The sequence below is a fragment of the Mustela putorius genome, unplaced genomic scaffold, assembly GCF_011764305.1.
Source record: "Mustela putorius furo isolate JIRA1106 unplaced genomic scaffold, ASM1176430v1.1 tig00000151_pilon_pilon_pilon, whole genome shotgun sequence".
Classification (NCBI taxonomy): Eukaryota; Metazoa; Chordata; class Mammalia; order Carnivora; family Mustelidae; genus Mustela; species Mustela putorius.
In genome coordinates, this window is record NW_025421296.1 from 2,571,802 (window position 1) to 2,593,884 (window position 22,083).

The 22,083-nt window shown below is 37.1% G+C and overlaps 1 protein-coding gene across 6 annotated transcripts in view; it reads left to right on the forward strand.

The window, feature by feature from the left end:
- Positions 1 to 22,083, forward strand: part of PDE7A (phosphodiesterase 7A) — a 115,543-nt gene that overhangs the window by 77,323 nt on the left and 16,137 nt on the right. For all 6 annotated transcript variants that reach the window (XR_006605481.1, XR_006605482.1, XM_045075733.1 and 3 more), the window contains exons 4-5: positions 10,074 to 10,225; positions 12,281 to 12,344. Coding sequence is in view for 4 of the 6 variants with exons in the window: in XM_045075733.1 (XP_044931668.1) it covers positions 10,074 to 10,225; positions 12,281 to 12,344 (216 nt within the window). In the remaining 2 variants the exon portion in view is untranslated. The remainder of the gene's footprint in view (positions 1 to 10,073; positions 10,226 to 12,280; positions 12,345 to 22,083) is intronic.

The following is a 22,083-nucleotide window of genomic DNA, read 5'->3' on the forward strand; positions in this document are numbered from 1 at the left end:
TAAGCTGGTTTGGAATGTAGGTAACCATGTAAACTAGAACAAGCCTGGGACTTAAAATAAATAGTCCAGCCTGGTAGAAGCTGGGCATTAATAAAGACGGTTTTAATCTATTGTGTGTTTTGCCATGAAATAACTAGTGCCTGCCTCAAGTTACAGAACAAGCTCAGGACGGTATTGGTAGTAGGGTCAGATTTTATGTGGTATGGTCAGAGGGTGAGCTTTTTAGTTAATTGTCTGAGTGAAGAGTACTGATCAAATTCTCACAGTCACTCATTCTTGTTTCTAGTTCCCCATGTAACCTTTTTTATATATTCCTAAATGATAACTATTTGTAGTTATCATCCCTAAATGATAACTATTTGTAGTTATCATTTAGTTAACTTGATATTCTTTTTTTTTCCCCTGCAGTGCTCTTTTCTTGTTTCAGTATAAGAATTTTATGTCTGATCATTATGGGGAATCCATTTGTGTGTGTCTGTGCGCGCACGCAAGGGAGAAGAATGGGAGGAGAGCAAACCTGATGAAACTAAAAATTTCCATCTTAAAATGACATCATCATGCTTCATCCTTGATTTATAGTCACTGATGCCTTTTCTTAGATCACATTTTGGAAGCTATCCTAGGACAGTTCTGGAAGCCTCTCTAATTTTCTTTTAGAAAACTTGTTCTCCAGTTTGGCAGTGTGTTTTAGAAGCCATTGAAATGTGCTCTTTTGTGCTTGTTCTACTTCTGAGGGTTTTTTCCAAACCAGGATTTGTGCAAAGATTTAGTTCTAAGAATGTTTATCACAGAGCGGCACCTGGGTGGCTTAGTTGGTTAAATATCTGCATTCGGCTCAGGTCATGATCCCAGGGTCCTGGGATCAGGTCCTGTGTCGGGCTCCCTGCTTCGTAGGGAGCCTGCTTCTTCCTCTCCCTCACCTGCCACTCCCCCTGCTTGTGTGCTTCTCTCTTTCTCTCTGTCAAATAAATAAGTATTTTTTTAAAAGAATGTTTATTACAGAATTGTAAGAAAAATAAAAGTTAGAAACAGCCAAAAAGCAAAAAGATTAATTATGATAGTTTCATACTTTAGAATAATTTTATAATATATAACTAGTAAAAAGGTAATGATGGTACTTATTTTTTTTTTTTAAGATTTTATTTATTTATTTAACAGACAGAGATCACAGGTAGGCAGAGAGGCAGGCAGAGAGAGAGACGGGAGGAAGCAGGGTCCCTGCAGAGCAGAGAGCCCGATGTGGGACTCGATCCCAGGACCCTGGGATCATGACCTGAGCCGAAGGCAGAGGCTTTAACCCACTGAGCCACCCAGGCGCCCTAATGATGGTACTTATGTTACTTATTGAAAAGATGTTCATGAATTTGTAAGTAAAAAATTACTATGAATTGTCTTGGATAAAAGAAAAACTAGACATACACATGCATATAGAAAATGATTCATAGAAAAATATCCAGAGTGCCAGACTGTTAACATTGGTTGTTTCTATACAGATAAGTCTTCCCATGCAAATTCTCCCTCCTTTTCAAACTTTGGTTGAGCAGAAGAGATGGTTTAGGGCAGCTGCTTCCAGAAAGGACCAAGAAAAACACATCTTATTAAAAGAAAGGGTCAGATCTCACTCAAAATGACAGGGTAGGAAGTTCGAGGGGTTTATCTCTCTACCAAAGCAACCACTAAACTGGAGAAAAAGACCAGAGTCTACTATTTTGGTCTCTGGATCCTGTTTGGACACTTACAAGAACCTTGGGAGTACTTGATGAAGGAAGAAGCTGCTATTTGGCAGTTCGTGGACAAACCAGTGATCATTCCCCATTCCTCAGCCCTTTATTCCTTTGGGGACAGTGGCCTATATTCCTGGAGGGGCTTGCTGAAACCAGGGTAGGCACTGGGGACTTTGTTCTCCAAAACTTTGGAGTTTTATGTTTAAGTCAGTCTGTCAGATCCCTGAGTGCTAAGCACAGATATTTGCCCTCATTTCAGCCTTTCAGCTGCAGAGATTTCACCCAGCAGTGTCTACTGGAAGATTTAAAGAATCTGTTCCTCCTCTCCATTCCTCCTTTTGGAGCCACACATTTAAGGAAATCTGTGTTGGGTCACTGTGTTGGCAATGACTGCAGAGATAATGGATCAGGAACTTCAGTGACCACATACAACAAGAAACACACAAAGGCAAATAGATATGCAAAAGTGAAAATAGTTTGAAAATGTCAAAACAGATGGCTTCAGCCCACAATAAGCAAAAGTAAGCAGTACTGGAGGAGTAAGAGAATAGATTTCCAGTATAATAGTCAAACTATCGTCTTCTCAAAAAAAAAAAAAAAAACTATAAAATATACAAAGAAACCAGAGAGTATGGCCCATACATACAACAGGAGAATTTCACAGAAGCCACCCCTGAGGAAACCCATACTTAGGAACTGCTAGTCAAAGATGTTAAATCAAGTATCTTAAATGCTTAAAGCAAGCCATGGACAAAGAACTAAAGGAATTCGGGAAAACATTGTCTGAACAAAACCAGAATCTCAGTAGATAGTAATTACAAAAAGGAGCCAAACAAATTCTGGGGCTAAAAAGCATAATGACTGAAATGAAAAATTCACTAGAGGGATTCAACAACGGATTTGAGTAGACAGAAGAGGATCAGTGAACTTAAAGACCATTGAAATGATTCAAACTGAGAAACAGAAAAATGAACAGAGCCCAATAAACTGGTGGGAGATCATCATATGTACCAATGTATGAATCTAGGAGTCCCAGTAGCAGGAAGAAGAAAGGAGCAGAAAAGGAATTTGAAGGAAAAAAAAAGAAAAGATGGAAAAATTCCAAATCTGAAAACATGAAATATATACATCTAAGCTTAGTGAACTCCAAGCAGGAGAAACTCAGAGATCCACACTGAGACATAATACAGTCAAATTGTTGAAACCCAAAGACAGAATTATGAAAGCAGCAAAAGAGAAGCAATTTGTCATAACAGGGGATCCGTAGTAAAATTAACAACTGATTTCTCATTATAGAAATGTTGGAAGCCAGAAGGGGTAGGTAAGATAACATATTTAGAATCCTGAAGGAGGAGGGGGCTAGCCATCAAGAATTTTCTGGCAAAACTATACTTCATGAATGCAGAAGAGATACATTTCCAGACAAAAGTTGAGGGAGTTCATGTACAGTAAACATGTGCTATAAGAAATGCTAGAGGCAGTCCTTCAGGATGAGCTGAAAGGACCTTAGAGAATAACCTGAAACCATAAAAAGAAGTAAAGAATACCGGCTTGAGTAACTATATAGGTAAATACAAAAGTAGTATTATACATCTGGTTTGTTAATATTTTATAAATCTGTGTGTGCTTACACAGTAAAGATGCAGTCTATGACAATAGCAAGGTAAAATGGAACAGTTGGAGAATATCGGAGTGGGGAGTGTTTGTATAATAAGTTGGTACTGTGCAAACTAGGTTGTTGTAACTTGAAGACATTAATTGTAATGCCCAAGATAATAATATGGAACTAAAAAATATACAGAGAAGGAGAGAAGAAGGAGTCAAAATGGTACACTACAAAATACCAGCTAAATGAAAAAAAAGAGGCAATAATTGATGAATTAAGGAACAAAAACATACAGAACATACCCAAAATAATATCAAAATGCCACAAGTAAATCCTTCTTTATCAATAATCACCTTAAATGTAAATAGATTAAATTCTACTTAAAAGTGGAGATTGGCAAACTAAATTAAAAAAAACCCCACAGAGTCCATCGATATGAAGAAACAAAGAGGTTCAAAGTAAAAGGATGGGGGTGATACTCCATCTAAATAGTGACCAAAAGAGAGCTGTGTGGCTTTATTATTGTCACACAAAGTAGATTTGAAATAAAAAAAAAAATTACAAGAGATAGAGGACATTATACATTGATAAATATATAAGAAGATACAAATTATAAATTCATAAATATAAACATATATACATTTAAACGCAGAACCCCAAAATATATGAACACAAACTGACAGAATTGAAGGGAGAAATTTTATGCTAATGGAGACTTTAATAAACATTTTCTATAATGAGTAGAATGATGAGACAGAAGATCAGTAAGGAATTAGAGGACCTAAACAGCACTATAATCAGTCAGACCTATCAGATGTATACAGAACTCTCCACCCAAGAGCAGAATACATGTTCTTTTCACATGCACATGAACATTATCCAGAATAGACCATAAGCCACAAAAGAAGTCTTAATAAACTTCTCTTAGGGGCTCACCGGAAAGTGTAAGGTTGAATATTTTACTTGCCTCATCTGGTCTGTGATCTGGGTTGAGAGTTAGGTGCACTCCCCCAGGTTCTATTACAGAAAGAGCAGAGATATGTTTGTAAGAAGCAGTCTGTCTCTTTGGCAGAAAAAGAGAGATCCATTTGAGTAAGGAAGCTGAGAGAGCTCCTTTGCCCTCTCTTAAGACTTTACTTCTATCCCTATTAAGAGTGTGGTGTAGGGGCACCTGGCTGGCTCAGTTGGAAGAACGTGGGACTCTCCATCTCAGGATTGTGAGTTTGAGACCCTTGTTGGGTGCAGAGACTACTTAAAATCTTTAAAAAAAAAAAAAAAAAGGTGTAGAGTGTTAGTTCACAAAAATTTAGTGCATTCAGTGATGATTCTTGTAAAAAAGAAACTGGCCCATCGGGTCATTGAATTATGCAGAGCAGTAGAAGAGAATAGCAGAACTTAGTTAGCAATGATTAAAGAACAGCTCACAGGAAAATGCTGCCTTTAAGCCAATGAAAACTGTGACTGTATTTTCTGCTGCTCTAAAAATTAAATGAAGCAATAGCTTTACTATAAAGCACAAATTGAAGAACTCGGGGACTAGATGATAAATAAGGCAAGACAACGAAAGTAGCTGAAACCTATACATTCAGAATCAAGAAGTAGTTGGAAAAAAGTTGAATAGAGGGGGGCCTGGGTGGCTCAGTGGGTTGAGCCTCTGCCATCTTGATTTAGGTCATGATCTCAGGGTCCTGGGATCGAGTCCTGCATCGGGCTCTCTGCTCAGCGGGGAGCCTGCTTCTCCCTCACCTCCCTGCTCATGCTTTCTCTCACTATTTCTGTCTCTCTCAAATAAATAAAATCTTTAAAAAAAAAAAAAAAGCGCTTGGGTGGCACAGTCAGTGAGCATCTGTCTTCTGCTCTGGTCGCGGCCCCAGGGTCATGGGATTGAGCTCCCATTCAGCTCCCTGCTCAGTGGGAGGCCTGCTTCTCCCTCTTTCATTCCCTCTATGTTCCCTCTCACTGTGTCTCCCTGAGAAATGAATAAATAAAATCTTTAAAGGAAAAAAGAAGAAGTGAATGTTTAAATAGATCACAGAAGTGAAGGCACTTGGTAGGAGCACAAAGTGTAAAATACGCACTAACCAAGGTAATGGGCACAGGTAGAAATGAGAATAGCAGTCCGCGGCCATCCTCCCCTACAGGTGAGATCAGTCTCATCTGATCGCAGAAGCTGGGCAGGGTTGGGCAGGGTTAGTACTTGGATGGGAAAAATGAGAAAGCAAACAAATAAAAAATTAAAAAGAATGGAGAGGAATTGAGATACAGATGATAGGTAAAGGCATTTCGACAGAACAGTCCAGTCTCAGAATAATAAAGCTAAAATAGTGGAACACAAGTATTTAGAGATATAATTCAAGGAAGCTCTTCAGAAGTAACAGAAGAGTTAAATTTACATATAAAAGGAGCACCCCTTGTATCTGGGGAAAATGACCCAGAATGATTAACAGTAGGGTATATCCTTGCAAAGTCACTGGACTTTAAGATCAAGAGAGATTGGATGCCCATGCCAAAAAACCATATCACTTATAAATAAAGATTCGTTTGCTCAGACTTTGCAGATCTCAGTGCCAGAAAGTAATGAATCAATACCTTCATTTTCCTGTCTTCACTCAAAGAAGGAAAATGAGAGCCAAGATTTTATATCCAGTCTAGCTGTCTGTCAAATACAAAGACTACCGAAAGAAGTTGTTTATGAGCTCCATAGTTTTCATGAGCCCTGAAGAAACTGCTAAAGGATGAACCAAAACAAACAAAAGATTAAAGTGAGAATTGGAATGAAAGGAAAAGTGTGTACTCTGCTAACTAACATTGGGAAAGGAAAAAGGAGGGAAGGTAGAGTATAGAGTGGTGTCCTCATGTGTGATAAAATATTAAAGGACAATGCCCTAAGCTGACAGATCAAGAAGTGGAAATATAAGCATATTTCACAAAATGAAGGTATTTTTGAAGATTTAAAAATTGTAGCAATGCTGTTCAGTAAAGGTTCAATAGATTATGGTCCATCCATATTATGGAATACTTTACAACCTTGTGAAAGAACGAGGAAGGTCTCTGTGTACCGGTAGGGACGGAATGCTAAGAAAAATGAAAAAGCAAGGTGCAGAACATACAATGGAATATGCCACCGTTTATGTAAAAGAAGTAGAAAAATAGTATGGGATGTTTCTTACATTTGCCCAAACTCAGGAAAGGTACACAGAATACTTTAAGAAAAAGATGATCACTTTGGGGGAGGGCTTAGGCCGTAGTTGCATGGATGACTGGGTAGGGTTAGGTTTTTCGCTGTGTTCCCTTCTGCCTTCTCTCCCTCCGTCCCTCCTCCTCGTATTCTTTCCCTGCTTTTCTTCGTCCTATCTTGCTTCGTCTTCCATTTTTTAGACATGTGAATGCATGACATATTCAATAACTAGCCTAATAGAAAAATCAATGTTCTCTTCCCTTTTCCCCCAAATTCTGGTTCGACATAAAGTCTTAGGCAAAGCTTAGGGGTAGTTTTAGCTGCTGTCTCTATAGGATCTTATGGGATTTTCAGTCTTCCACAATGTAATCTTCTTAAGTAATCTTCCCCAGGCCTTCTAAGTGAAGAAAAACACTTTGGTGATTTGCTGTTTCATCTGGACAGGTTCTCCCCTTTCTTACGTTGTCTGTGAAATACCTTCATTTTCCTGTCTTCACTCAAAGAAGGAAAATGAGAGCCAAGATTTTATATCCAGTACTTGTACAAGATTTTACTACTCAGTACTTGTTAAGTCTGGTTCTGTGGTTAAATGAAGCTCTGTTTCTGATCCTTTGTATAGGTTATTTATGGGATTAGTCTTGCTGGATGGTTCTAGGCTCTTGTGAGAGAGCATTTGCCCTTGAGTCAGTGTCTAATATTCATTCTCAACTCAGTATAGTCAAACCAGAATTCCGGATAATGTGTACCAACTTCAGGACTCTGGGAAACAGAAGACATGAATTATGTTTAGTTGTTTGTTTTGGTTTGTTTCAGTTAAGGAAAATGGGGCAACAAGAGGTTGTGACTTGTCAGAAATTACCCAGAAAATAGGAGTAAAGCAGGCGCATACAGCTCTGATCTTGTGAATAGGGCTCTGGCTACCAGGCTGCCAGATGTCTTAACCATTGACACTGTGAATCCTGCTGTGTTGATAGGAGGACTCAGCATAGTGTGTTGAGTCATTAGGGTTTTCCCCTCAAATGAAGCTCATTAATTTTTTGGTCCTTGTGCAGCTCTCCTCCCAAAGAGATTCTCACATTTATTTCTGGGGTGCATGAGTTTGGACATAGAATTTGAAAGCAGCGATGCTACTGTTACTTCTGTATACATGCATGCAAACACGCACACTGGGATGCAGTGTAATTGCCAGTGATAAAATTGTTACCTTTTGTGTGTGATTTAAGATAAATTGAAGGGATTGCTCATGAAGGCATGCTCATGACCTTGAACTCTCTTAGGTTACTTTTCCATAATGGATAGAATACATGTATTCTGCAACATTTTCTAGAATTTTCTAAGGGCTTTAGCTCCTACAGATTAATTGTATTGCATTTCTACTTTGGTTTTTAAGGTTGTAACTATAAAATGGGGTGATAATCTTGTCATCTTCATATTATTCTGATTACTGAATGGGATAGCTGATGTGAATGGAATGCACTTTTGTAAAACTGTAGGGTGCCTTATGAACACAAGAGATGGTAGTGCTAGTATCGTATTAATTAGATCTCATCTGCTCCCCATATATTCGTACCATTCAACTCTGTCCCTTCCAGATTTGCTCTTTTCTAAGAATAGGACTAGAAGGATCATATCAGGCATAAATTCTTATACAATAGCATTTTTCCCCTCTGTTTCTTTTTCTGCATGCTTTCGTCTAAGTAAACACAGTTTTGAATAATTTTATACACAAAATTTTTACAATTAATAATCAATAAATAATACTGTAGAGATATAAAAACTTAGGAGTCATAATGTGGACATAGGCTTTATAAGCAAACAGTTCTGTGTTTTAAAATCCACTTGCATCCTGTATTGGCTGTGTGACCTTGGGCGAGTTACTTAATCTCTTGTTGATTCAGTGTTTTCATGTGTAAAGTGAAGGATAATATTTATCTTTTGAGATTACTAAGGACTAGATGAGGAACTTTTTGCAAAGCACTTGGGAACATTGTTTTCACAGAATTTAGTCTACCTTAATTTCCTCAAACTTGCTAATTCTACTTGGACATTATCACTTGATATTAATAGTTTTACCATTTTGGTTCCAGTCCTTTTACTGTAAGTTACATTGATAAAGACCAGGAATTTGATTCCACAGTTGTTGTAGATACTTTCTATTTTAGATTTGGTGGAATGAAAAATGAATACATTGTGAAATATGTACATAAGAGCGTATATTATTTTGTTTCTGGCTTATGTGAGTATATGGGAATCTGAAAACTCATCAGGTATTTCAAAAATAGGATGCATTTATTTAGTATATTTTTCACATATCTACCTGGTGCTATTATTAGGCTTTGGAATAAAGAGCTGAAGAGTTCTTGCCTACATTGGAGGTCATCATTTATTGGAGACAGGTAAATAAGCAGTTATAATCAAATCTGAGTCAAATCTGAAGAGAGCTAGAACCTGGAGCATGAATGAAACCTTTTCTTCCAGAATAAGGAGATGGAGTTTATTTTAAGATGATGAGGAATTGGTAGATACTTATATTTAGAGCAACATGAATAGACTGGGAACTTAGGATAATTACCTGGAAGCATAAAGTGGCTTCAACATCAATTTTTATCATCTTCTACACTGCAGCCATTTACTTAAAACCTATTACATATCTACCTCATGTATACATTATCTCATTTAATCTAGCACCATTTGAATTAGATATTCTTGCCATTATTTTATAGATAGGAAAACAGAAGTACTAGAGGTTAATAAAGGAGTTAGATAGTGACTGGACACACAAGGGAGAGTATGTTTGATTACCTACTATTCTACATGGTGATTTTAATCTAATAGAAGTTAAGATGAGAGGTGATGAGTTGTTGATCATTAGTCCCCATTTTCATGTGTTTTATTTTATGAACATTTCACTGAATTTAGTTTGATTCTAGAGTTTGAAGATAACATGTGTTCCCTGGGAGGTGGCTTTTAACCCAAGTCCATTACTTCATCTGGTTAAGGAAACACTCTGGTTTGTTCTAAAACTAGAGGGGGAAAAATGGTTGTGTCAGACTTGCTCCTTCTTGAGCTTTTCTATCTTACAGGATTTTGGTTCCTATTCTGTAGAACTCTTATAGACTAGAAATTACTTATTTCTCCAGCCCATCTCCTTTTCCTCTAAGTAAAATTATCTTAGTATTTGAAATGATACCTCATGAGGATTAAACTTGGGACCTGGCTCCTCACTATGAAGGATAGATAAACAAGGTTTTATCTTTCTGCTCCATAAAGTTTATATAGTATACTCAAGCAATGGAATGAGAGGTTAATAATTCTTCAGAGTTTTAAAAAAAATAAATCTGATTATTAATCCAGTCACACTCATTATTAGCTAAGTACTGTCAAAATTGACCATTTACCCCTTCATTCCTAGTTCTTTAGTTGAAAATATAAAGTATTTCTTCTCTCCCAGAAATGTGGTATAATGAGTTATTTTTATTTATATATAACTAGAAAGGGGTGATACAAAGATAGTGTATGCACAGTTTTGACTTGCTTTACTCACCTTTTACTTCTTCTATTTCAGCTCAATCTGAAATCGAAGTTTCTGTGTCTGCAAGGAATATCAGAAGGTTGCTAAGTTTCCAGCGGTATCTTAGATCTTCACGCTTTTTTCGTGGTACTACTGTTTCAAATTCTCTCAACATTTTAGATGATGATTATAATGGACAAGCCAAGGTGTGTATTGCTTTTTCAAGAAAACATTAATTTTTGATAAGTTTAATGAAGCCTTCCCCACCATGTGGTATTGAATTATTAGAACCTCTCTTTGTATGCAAAAATCACTTAAGCCCATTTTTCAGGTTTTTTCCTTTAGAGCACATGTTTATTTTGTAAGTAGGTATTACAGAGCAAGGGAAATTTCTCTAAGTTACTAAAATAGTGAAAATGTTTTCATTTATTATAACATTAACAAGTAGCTCAGTAGGGCATTAAACTATGCAATCACACAGATTCTTAACTCTGAGAAGAATATTATAGCTGTTCTAGAAATTAGACTAAATTAAACTATTCTGTAGGCAAGGACTCTGTGGCCTGAAGAGCATCAGAGACCAGTTTGAGGTTGCCTCCTGGCTAGAGGTATACCCAGGCCTCACGACTTTCAGTCAGATTACTTTTCAGAGTCTCTTCCATCACTGAGCTATTTGAGGATTTATACATTTTGTTTTTTTCTTTTCTTTCTTTTTTTTTTTTTAAATCTTATTCCTATTTTATTTTATTAAGAAAATTCTTTTTTTATTATCATGTTCAGTTATCCAGCATATAGTACATCATTAGCAATTCATTAGTTGTGTAAAACACCCAGTGCTCATCTCCACATGTGCCCTCCCTAATACCCATCACCCGGTTACCCCATCCCTCCACCCTCTGCCCTTCTGTAACCCTTGGTTTGGTTCCCAGAGTCCAGAGTCTCTCGTGGTTTGTCTCCCTTTCTGATTTCTTCCCATTCAGTTTTCCCTCCCTGCCCCTGTGGTCCTCTGTGCTATTCCTTGGGTTTTCTAATTAAATCCAGTGATTATAAGCATTATTTTCTATTTCCACAGTTTAAAAGAAATGTCTTAATGAGGTGAAGCTCTGAGCAACTTGGTTTTGACCAAGTGAGGGTTTTTTAATAATCTTATGTTTCTAGTGTTTTTAAAAATCATTTTTTGATTTAATATATATAGGCCAGATTTTCCAAGTGTGTGTATCTACATAGGGCGAAGGCATCTTCTTTATGATTACATTTAAAGCAAAAAGATTGCTTCCTGATTTGATGAAGGAAATTAATAGAAGGTGTTCATGCTTTCTTTGAATTTGAAAAATTTACATGTTCTTCTTTTTAAAATGAGAATATTGATCTGTGTATGATTGTATGATATGTAAATAGTTTCTACCGGTAATATATTAGTATTATTTATGTCAGTTTATTCATAAATATATACAATGGTGAACTTTCCATAAAAGTTTCAGGTTACAAATATATGGTTTAAAAAATTCAATCAATTTCATTTTGGGGTTGTTACGGGATTTGTTTAATTGAAATACACATCACCTTAAAAATAAATGTAGTAAATGCTATTACTTATTGTATAAGGATAGTTAAAGAATATAAATGAGTGCCTGCAAGTTGGGAGTGTTTTTTAAGAAAATGACTAACCAATAATTTAAGCATAGTGTAAAATAGATGTCAAGTGCCTCATTTTCAGAGTTAGACCACCTGATTTTCGATCGCAGCTCTGTTACTTTCTAGCTGCTCAAGGCAGTTACTTTTAGCTTGTTTCTCCATCTGTAAATGAATATTGAAAACAGTGCCGTCTTCACAGTGTTGATACGAATATTAAAAGAGAACTAGCACTTTTAACAGCATGGAATATATTAAGTACTCAGCTATTGTAACTTATTTTTACTAGACTTTTAAAATCTAGTTTCTAGACCCATGCAGTGTATGAACCACACTTCCGTGGTATTAAATTAAAATTCTTGAAAAGTTCATGGGAGTGAGTTGAAAAAAGCATTAACCTTACCTGTACATTCATTACTTGGAAAGCAAAATAATATTTGGTTTTCCAAATGAAGCATACATTTGGATAGTTTTTAGAGTCAGCTGGAAATGTCATGATTAAAAAGAAAATGATACTTAGCATTTCTCAGATCACTTTCCATTTTCACTAACTGCTCTATGGGCTATCTACAAGAGACAGACTGTTATTGAAATTAAATTACAGTAGGAATGTTTGGTTTTCATTTCAGTGTATGCTGGAAAAAGTTGGAAATTGGAATTTTGATATCTTTCTATTTGATAGACTAACAAATGGTAAGTGAAGAATTTGACTCAAATTACTGTGTACTCTAGACTGCTGCCTTGATGGTATAGGCCCGTTGCTTTTGTTGGTCGTGAGCCCTCTGCTGGCAGAAGAACACCATTTTGTCCCTTTTCTTAGTTACTGATCTCTAAGCCAGAGAATCGCTGTCATCGTTTTATTTTTTCATTCCTCTTAGCAGTAATCAAAAGTTATAATCATCACCCTAATTCATGTTACTATTATGGATAACCCAAAGTGAAATTATTACCTCATTATGTTCTTTATTTTTCTGTTTTGGTTTCTTTTGGATTGTGGCTATTTACAGTGAATCTTCTCATACTGTATTCCAGCTTTGATAGCCACAGATATGTGGTAGATTAATGACATTTTGAAAGATATCCTTTCTTCTGACTTTGTGGTCCTCGGGCTTTTCTTTCTGTGAACACTTGAGAGAGAGGATTTATTCTAATCAGTGGTTCCCTCTGACACTGCTTCTCCATGGTTGAATGGGGATGAGCTTGTAGCTTCTTTGGAGTCTTATCAGAATCTATAGAATATGAGTGATCTGAAAACACTAGGTGATTCTAATTTGTTTACCCCCTCCTGTGTTTTGTTTTATTTTAGGGGTAGGTGTCCTATTTTCTTATTCTCTTTGGGAACAGGAAAAGGATTCCCTTTGGGAATCATTTTTATTTAGGATAAAATTTTTCGCATAAAAAATGGTACATGTTGGGGACGCCTGGGTGGCTCAGTTGGTTAAGCAGCTGCCTTCGGCTCAGGTCATGATCCCAGCGTCCTGGGATCGAGTCCCACATCGGGCTCCTTGCTCCGCAGGGAGTCTGCTTCTCCCTCTCTGACTCTGCCTTCCACTCTGTCTGCCTGTGCTCGCTCTTGCTCTCTCTCTGACAAATAAATAAATAAATAAAATCTTAAAAAAAAAAATGGTACATGTTGTTCAACTGGACTTTGTCCCTGTCTAAGCATCTTTTTAGTAAGTGAAGCAGAGTTGGAAGTGCACTGAGAGAAAGTCACTTCTGAGTGTTTAGGATGAAGTAACGGCTCTGTAGTTCACTACGATATACTTCAACATCACCATTTTTTTTTTCTTAATTTACTTTGGAGTGAAGTTCATTTCATAAGGAAGACATAGAAAATGGTCAAGGAGATACAACTTTATTCATCTTGAGAATCAAAGAGGATCTAGTTTTTTAGAATTACTATGTTATTCCCTATAATATGTATGGCCATGTAAGGTGAAAATAGCTTTGTAATCACCTTCTGTTTGTCTGTACACTTTTGACAGAAAATAAATTTGACTATTCTGGGTAAAACGATAAAGACCATGAACTCTGTCTTATCTTCTTACCTCTTTCCCGCTTCCTTGCCCCACCCCCCTTTTTCCTTTCCTTTTCTGTTTCTCTTCCACCTCCCTTTTGCCCTTTGGTGACTCTTCTGTTCCTCTCCCTGCCCCCACTTTGGTATGTCCACACAGAAAATTCTCTATTATCTTTCACACAGTTGTACTTCTTTTTTTTAAATATTATGTGCAGTAAAGTATCAGTTGACTTATCTTCTAAGATATAGGAAATACCTTTTTTTCTAACTTAATATGAATATTATTTCAGTTGTTATCTCAAGATAAACGTAAATAAAATACTGCCACCCTTAGCACCTTCAAAATTTAGCCTTATATAAACTGTAATAGCTCATAGCCTATTATTAGTCTACTGGGACACTTGTCACTCATCGAAATAAGTGATTGTTCTCTAAATTTTATTTCTAAAAAGCACATATCCTGCTTGTTAGGGATCTTGGTGATAAAAGTAGAGTGAGGTTGACAGTGTGTGGGATGGGCAGAATAGCCACTAGCTACATTAGTTAATTTAATACTTTGCTTTCACTTTAATCATCTTGTTACTTTTTGTGGAGTTGGCCAGATGGTTTCTTCTTAAGATTGATTGTTAGGAGTTAGCTACCCACCTATGATTTTACAGATGGTGATATTCATATTCAGTTAAATACAGCCACCGAAAAGTTATAGGAATGCTGTCCATGAAGAGAGATTATTGAGAAGCAAATGGGCCAAAGAAAGAGTTTTTTTAATCTTCACAATTTAATTGGAAGTGCTTTGCTTTTAAAACCGCTTAGCCTGAAATGAATTCTGGATGACACATGTATATGGTATCCAAGTATATAGTTTTCCTGTCTTGTTTATTGATCCAGTGCTTTCTGTATTCCTTACTCTGGGCATTTCACCAGAGGACATTGTGGGGAGGTCGGGGAAGTGGCAAAACTCAGTGATTCCCGCAAAGACAAATGGCCCCAGCTTGCCCACAGCAAGCAATAAAGTACTTGCCATCTGGTAGAGTACATTCCTTTTATAGGAATGAGAGATTATGTGTGAAATAGCAAGATATGATTTGTCACCCCGAAATCTGTCTGGTATGTGAGGGACCTTTGTTGCCAAGCCTGTGTTATGGCCTTATTCCTTCACAACCTAGATGCCTTTATATATATATATATATTTTTTTTTTCTTGTCTGATTGCTGTGATCCCTACTTCCAGCACGGTACTGAATGAAAGTGGCAAGTGTGGGGATTCTTTTTTTGTTGTTCCTGATCTTACAGGGAAAGCTTTCAGCTTTTCACCATTGACTGTGATGTTATTTGTGGGTTTGTCGTGTTTGGTCTTTTTTATATTGAGGTATGTTCCCTCTATACCCATTTTTTGAGAGTTATCATAAATGGATGTTGAATTTTTCTAATGGTTTCCGTGCATCTATTGAGAGGATAATGTGATTTTTATCCTTTATTTTGTTAATGTGATGTATCATGTTGATTCATTTGCAATGTTGAACCATCCTTACATTCTGGAATAAAACACTGATCGTAGTATGTAATGCTTTTAATATATTGTTGAGTTCGGTTTGGTAGTATTTGGTTGAGTGTTTTGCATATATGTTCATCAAGAATATTAGACTGTAGTTTTCTTTTTTTGTAGTGTCTGTCTGATTTTGGTGTCAGGGTAATGCTGGCCTGGTACAGAAACATTCCTTCCTCTTAATTTTTTTAAATAGTTTGAGAAGGATAGGTACTTCCTTTTCTCTGAATGCTTGGTGGAATTCTGTGAAACCGTCTGGTCCTGGACTCATTAGTTGGGGGGTTTTTGATTCCCAATTCATTTTATTGCTAATAATTAGACTGTTCAGATTTCCTGTTTCTTTGTGATTTAGTCTTAGAAGATTAAATGTGTCTAGGAATTTATCCATTTCTTCTAGGTTGTCCAGTTTTTTGGCATATGCTTGTTTTTTTAGTCTCCTAAAATCTGTATTGTGGTGGTGTCTATTGTATCTTCTTCTCTTTCATTTCTGATAGTACTTACTTGAGTCCTGTCTCTTTTTTTCTTGATGAACCTGGCCAAAGTTTTATCAACTTTATTTATCATTTCAAAGAATCAACTCTCAGGTTTATTGATCTTTTCTATTATTTTTAAAGTCCCATTTCATTTATTTCCACTATGATCTTTATTATCTCCTTCATTTTATTAACTTTGGGCTTTGTTTTTTCCTTTTTCTTGTTCCTTTAACTGTAAGCTTAGATGGTTTCCTTGATAATTTTCTTAGTGCTTTTGGTATGTTTTATCACTCTGAACTTCCCTCTTAGTACTGCTTTTGCTGTGTCTCCTATTTCGAAACATTGTATTTTCATTTTCATTTGACTCAAGGTATGTTTGAATTTCTCTTAATGTTTTTCTTTTACCCCTTGGCTGTTTTTTAACATGTTGCTTAGCCTCCACATGTTTGTTTTTTCCCCAGGTTTTGTTTTGTTTTGTTTTGTTTTTGTTTTTGTTTTGTAATCTAGTTTCGTACTGTTGTGATTGGAAAAGATACTTGGTATGATGTCAGTGTTCTTACATTTACTGAGACTTGTGGCCTGACATGTGGCCTGACATGTGATCTGTCCTGGAGAATACAATGTGTTCACCTCAGAAGAGGTGTATTCTGCTGTTTTTAGATGGAATGTTCTGTGTATATATATACATTCAGTCCATGTGGTCTAAGGTATCATTTAAGATCACTGTTCCTTATTGATTTCTGTCTGGATGACCCATCTACTGATATTAAGTGAGGGGTATTAAAGTCCCCTACTAATATTGTATTACTGTTAGTTTCTCCCTTGATGTCTGTTTATATTTGCTTTGTATATTTAGGTCCTTCTATGTTGGATGCATAGATATTTACCATTTCTTTTTATCCTTTTGTTGGATTGATCCCTTCATCATTATGTTTCTTTTTTCTTATTCTTCATTCCTTTCTTGTCACTTGTTAGAGGTTTTCTTTTTAAGTTTACTCTTTTGTCTGATATAAGTATTGCTACCCAAGCATTTTTTCATTTGTGTTTTCATGGAATATTTTTTCTCTCTCTTTTTTTTTTTCCTTGTGTATTTTTTCTATCTCTTGACTTCCAGTTTATATATGTCTTCAGGTCTTAAATGAGCCTCTTGCAGGCTGTTTATAGGTTGGTCTTGATTTTTTATCCATTGAGTCACCCTGTGTCATTTGATTGGAACATTTGGTCCATCCACATTTGAAGTAATTGTTAATAGGTATATATTGCCATTTTGTTGTTTTCTTGTTGTTTTATAGTTCTCAGTTTTCTTCTGTTGCTGTCTTCCCTTTGGTTTGATTACTTTCTTTAGTGTTGTGTTTTTATTCCTTTTTATTTTCTGTGTATCTCTTAGAGGTTTTTGGCTCCTGGTTACCATATATAACACCTCATGTATACAGCAGTCTGTTTTAAGATGACAGTCACTTAAGTTTGAACACATTCTAAAAGAACTACATTTCTACTCCCCCCATGACATTTTGTTTCTTTAATGTCATATTGTATGTATTTCCTAAGTAAATCCTGTAGATACAGTTGATTTTTACTATTTTTGATTTTTAACCTTAATATAAGCTTTATATGTGGCAGGTCCACTACCTTTACCATTTTTGCTTTTACTAGTAAGACTTTTTTTCTTCATAATTTTCTTCTATTTTTGACCTTTTCTTTCTGCTCAAAGAAATCCCGTTAACATTTCTTACAAGGCCTGTTTAGTGGTGATGAACTTCTTTAACTTTTGTTTGGGAAACTTTATCTCTCCCTCAATTCTGAATGATGTCCTTGCTGGGTAGAGTATTCTTCTTTATAGGTTTTTTCCTCTCAGTACTTTGAATATATCATGCCATTCTGTTCTGGCCTGCAAAGTTTCTGCTGAAAAATCAGTTTTATGGCGTTCCATTTGTTCATAACTAGTTGCTGTTCTCTTGCTGTTTTTAAGATTCTCTCTTCATCTTTAATTTTTGACATTTTAATTATTTGTCATGATGTGGGACTTCCTTGGGCTCATCTTGTTTGGGACTCTCTGTGCATCCTGGACCTAGATGTCCATTTTCTTCCCCCAAGTTAGGGAAGTTTTCAACTGTTATTTTTTCAAATAAGTTTTTTGCCCCTTCCCTTTCTGTTTTCTCCTTCTGGGACCCTTATAATATGAATATTAGTATGCTTGATATTGTCCCAGAGGTCCCTGAAACCTTTCTCATTTTTAATTTTTTTTCATTATTGCTGTTCAGTTTAAATGGTGTCTACTACCCTGAATTCCACATCACTGATCTGTTCTTCTGTTTCATCCAATCTGCTATTGATTCCCTCTACTGAATTTTTCATTTTAATGTATCTTCAGCTCTGATACGTTCTTTTTTATATTTTCTGTCTCTGTTGAAATTGTCACTGAGTTCATCCACTTATCTCTCAAGTTTGGTGAGCATCTTTATGACCATTACTTTGAAGTCTTCGTGAGGTAGACTGCTTAATTTCATTTCATTTAGAATTTTTTTTTTTTTTGAGGTTTTGTCTTGTTCTGTCATTTGAAACATGTTGCTCTCTTCCTTTCCCTGTTTTTGCTTGTATATATTAGATAAATCAGCTGTGTCTCCTGGTATTGAACATGTGGCCTTATGTAGAAGACATCTTGTGGGGCCCATTAGTGCATTACCTGCAGGTCACTATAAGCAGGAGCTCCAGGGTTTTCCCCTGTGTGGGCTATATGTGCCGCCTTTTGTGGCTGGACCCTGGGACTAGTTGGGGAGCAGGGCTAGCCCCCAGTGTGGCTGGCTGTGACTGTAGGGGAGGGACCACTTTGGTGGGATGCCAGTCCCAGCTGAGGCCATTCACTGAGTGTGGCAGGACAGTAGTCACTTTGTGAGGGACAGATACCAATCCCAGTTAAGGCTGCCTGCTATGTACAACAGGATGGGAGCCACATTGGAGGGGTATTCTCTGTGCTGGGTAGGTTGAACCGGACAGGTACACAGGGGAACACCTGGCCAGGGTGAGCAGTGTTATCATAGTGTCAGAACTGGTGTCCACCAGCATCAGGCTGGCTAGACAGGAGGAGGACAAGAAAAATGCTTTCATTCCTGGAGAAAGTACCCGCAGATCCCTGACCCTACTGCATAATGTATGGCCCAAGCACTCAAGTGAGTTTGTGTGCAGGCCCTTTAAGAGTGGAATCTTGGCTTCAGATAGCCCTGCAGCTCTCCTGGAGTTAAGCTTTGTTGATTTTCAAAGCTTTGGGACCTACAACCTGCTGTAGAGCCAGAGGTTGTGGAGGACTGTCTTCCTGGTGCAGATCCCCAGGGCAGGGGTTGCCTGATGTGGTGCTTGAACCCTTCACTTCTCAGGGAGGATCACTACACCTATGATATTCCTCCTGCTTGTGGGTCACCAAGCTGGGGGTGTGGGTTCTGACCAGCCCACATCTCTGCTTCTCCTACCCCTCACAATATGGCTTTTTCTTTTTATCTTTAGCTGTGGAAAAGCTATTCTGCTAGTCTTCAGGTCGTTCTCAGAGGCTTGCTCTGTGTGTACTTGCTTTTGGTGTATTCTTTGTAAGAGGTGATCTCAGGATTCTACTACTCCGCCATTTTCAGAAACTCCTGCCCATTTTTTAAATTGAGATACAACTGACATACATAACATTATATTAGCTTGACGTATACAGTGTAATGCTTTAATATATGTATATATTTAAAACAATTATAGAAAGTCTTTAACATCTATCACTGTACATAGTTACAATTTTTTTCTTGTGATAACTTTTAAGGTCTCCTCTCTTAGCAATTTCCAAATATGTAATACAGTATCTTTATTTTATTGTTTTAAGTAAGCTCCATACCCAGCTTGGAGGCCAACACAGAGCTTGAAGTCATAACCCTGTGATCAAGACTTGAGCTGAGATCAAGAGTCAGACACTTAACTGACTGAGGCACCAAGGCACCCCTACAATACAGTATCATTAATTATAGTCACCATGCTGTACATAGCATCCCCCAGACTTATTTTCTAGCTGGAGATTTGTACCTTTTGACCCCTCACTCACTTTCTCAACATTACCAACCCTTGACTCCAACAACCACCAATTTATTCTATCTTGGCTTTTTGTTTAAGATTGCACATACAGGGGCACCTGGGTGGCTCAGTGGGTTAAAGCCTCTGCTTTCGGCTCAGGTCATGGTCCCAGGGTCCTGGGATCGAGCCTCGCATCGGGCTCTCTGCTCAGCAGGGAGCCTGCTTCCCTTCCTCTCTCTGCCTGCCTCTCTGCCTACTTGTGATCTGTCAAATAAATAAATAAAATCTTTAAAAAAAAAAAAAAGATTGCACATACAAGTTAGATCATGTGGCGTTTGTCTTTCTCTGTCTGACTTACTTCACTCAGCTTAATGTCCATAAAATTAATCCATGTTGTTGCAAGTGGCAAGATTTCCTTCATTTTCATGGCCGAATAATATTCCTTTATATATGTATACCACATCGTCTTCATCCATTCATCTGTCTGTGGACTCTTAGGTTGCTTCCGTAACTTGTTGTTGTAAATAATGCTGCACTGAACATAGGGATGCATATATCTTTTTGAATTAGTGTTTCCTTTTCTTGGGATGAATATCCAGAAGTGGAATTGGTAATATGTCAGTTCTCTTTGTAATTCTTTGAGGATCCTCTTACTGTTCTCCAGAGGGGCTGCCCCAATTTATCTTCCCATCAACAGAGCAAGAGGGTTTCCTTTTCTCCACATCCTTACTGACACTTTTTATTTCTTGTCTTTTTGATAACTTTTCTGCCGGGTGTAATGTGACATCTCATTATGGTTTTGATTTGCATTCCCTGATGATTAGTGATAATTGAGCATCTTTTCATCCAACTCTTGGCCACCTATAGGTCTTCTTTGGAAAAATATCTATTCGTACCTTCTATTTTTTTAACTGGATTATTTGCTTGAACATACATTGTGAAGTATCAAGGCAAAGTTGGTTCTTACAGCTATAACAACAGAAATACAGCTCACTTCTTCACAGATGGTTCCAAACCGTCAATAGAGTGTTATCAGGATTTGAATGCATTTTAACATTTAGTTTTTTAAAAGATTTGAAAGAAATATCATTTAAAGGTGATATGTCAGGTTTTCTAAAGAGTATCTTTGGGTCAGCTGCATCTTTTCCAGGGTTTCTCATTCAGATACTTTTTCAGTTGATTTCTATTTTCCTCAGGCATGGCTTCTGTTGACAGTTGTTTAGGCACTTTTGGGTAATGAGGTTAGCCCAGTGGTCCTTTCTAATTCTTCATAAGTATTATTACTATGCAATGTGGGAGTATTTAAGTGCTCTATAGATTTTTGTAAGAATCATGGATTTCTTAGAGAACACTAAGATCATGGTAATGTTATTCTTACTGTCTAAATGCCGGCAATAACTTTTAAGCTCATAACTCTTTAAAACTTACATTTTTTTAATTAAGCCACAACATATTTGTCTTTCTAGAGGAAATCTACAAAACCCTGAGAAACACAATAAAAGGTATCAAAAATGGAGAGTCACATCTTGGAAGGGAAACTAACTGTAACTTGTATACAAATGTAATTTCTATACAAGTGTTGACTCCGCTGTCATGACAAATGAGTGGAAGTTGAGGATGAGGTAGTCCCCACTGCATCAGAAAATTTAGCTGTGTAGGGGACTAGAGAAGGTGTCACTGGAGGGAGCCAAGAGAGTCAAATACAATTTATTATTTGAAAGATAAAATCTAGAGCATGTCCAACTGCTCACGCTTATTGAACAATATAGGGAGCAACTGAGGAGGGATATTTTGATTTGCTGGGATGGAGGACGAGGCATGTGGGGTGGTGTGTTGGTAGGATATCCAAGCAAGGTTTCTGAGAAACTCTACGGGGGTTGGAGAGATTGGCTTTGAAAAGGAAAGGAAAACTGTACATTTTCTGTGAAGTCTGAGCCTGTTGAGAATGAGGTGGTGAATGGGAAGTATGTCAGAAGTTTGAGAAGAGAGGGGCTCATGTCAGGATCCCAAGACCCTGGGATCAAGCCCTGCATCAGGCTCCCTGCTCAGCAGAGAGCCTGCCTCTCCCTCTATCTTTGCCTGCCGCTTTGCTTACTTCTGCTCTCTATCTCTGTGTCAAATAAATAAATAAACACTTTTTTAAAAAAAGTTTGAGAAGAGGAGAAGAGCATTGAAAATAGGCATTTGAGGAGGTAAATTAACCATTTTGCTAGAAAAACATAGTAAGACTGCTGTGTAGTATTGACCATGAACTTAAGAGTGATAGAATAGAACTCTGCTTAGTTTCGTGACCACTGCCCGCCCCCCACCCCTTGGTGCTATTCAGATTTCTTGCTACAAGTGTGAGGGGGTCAAGTGG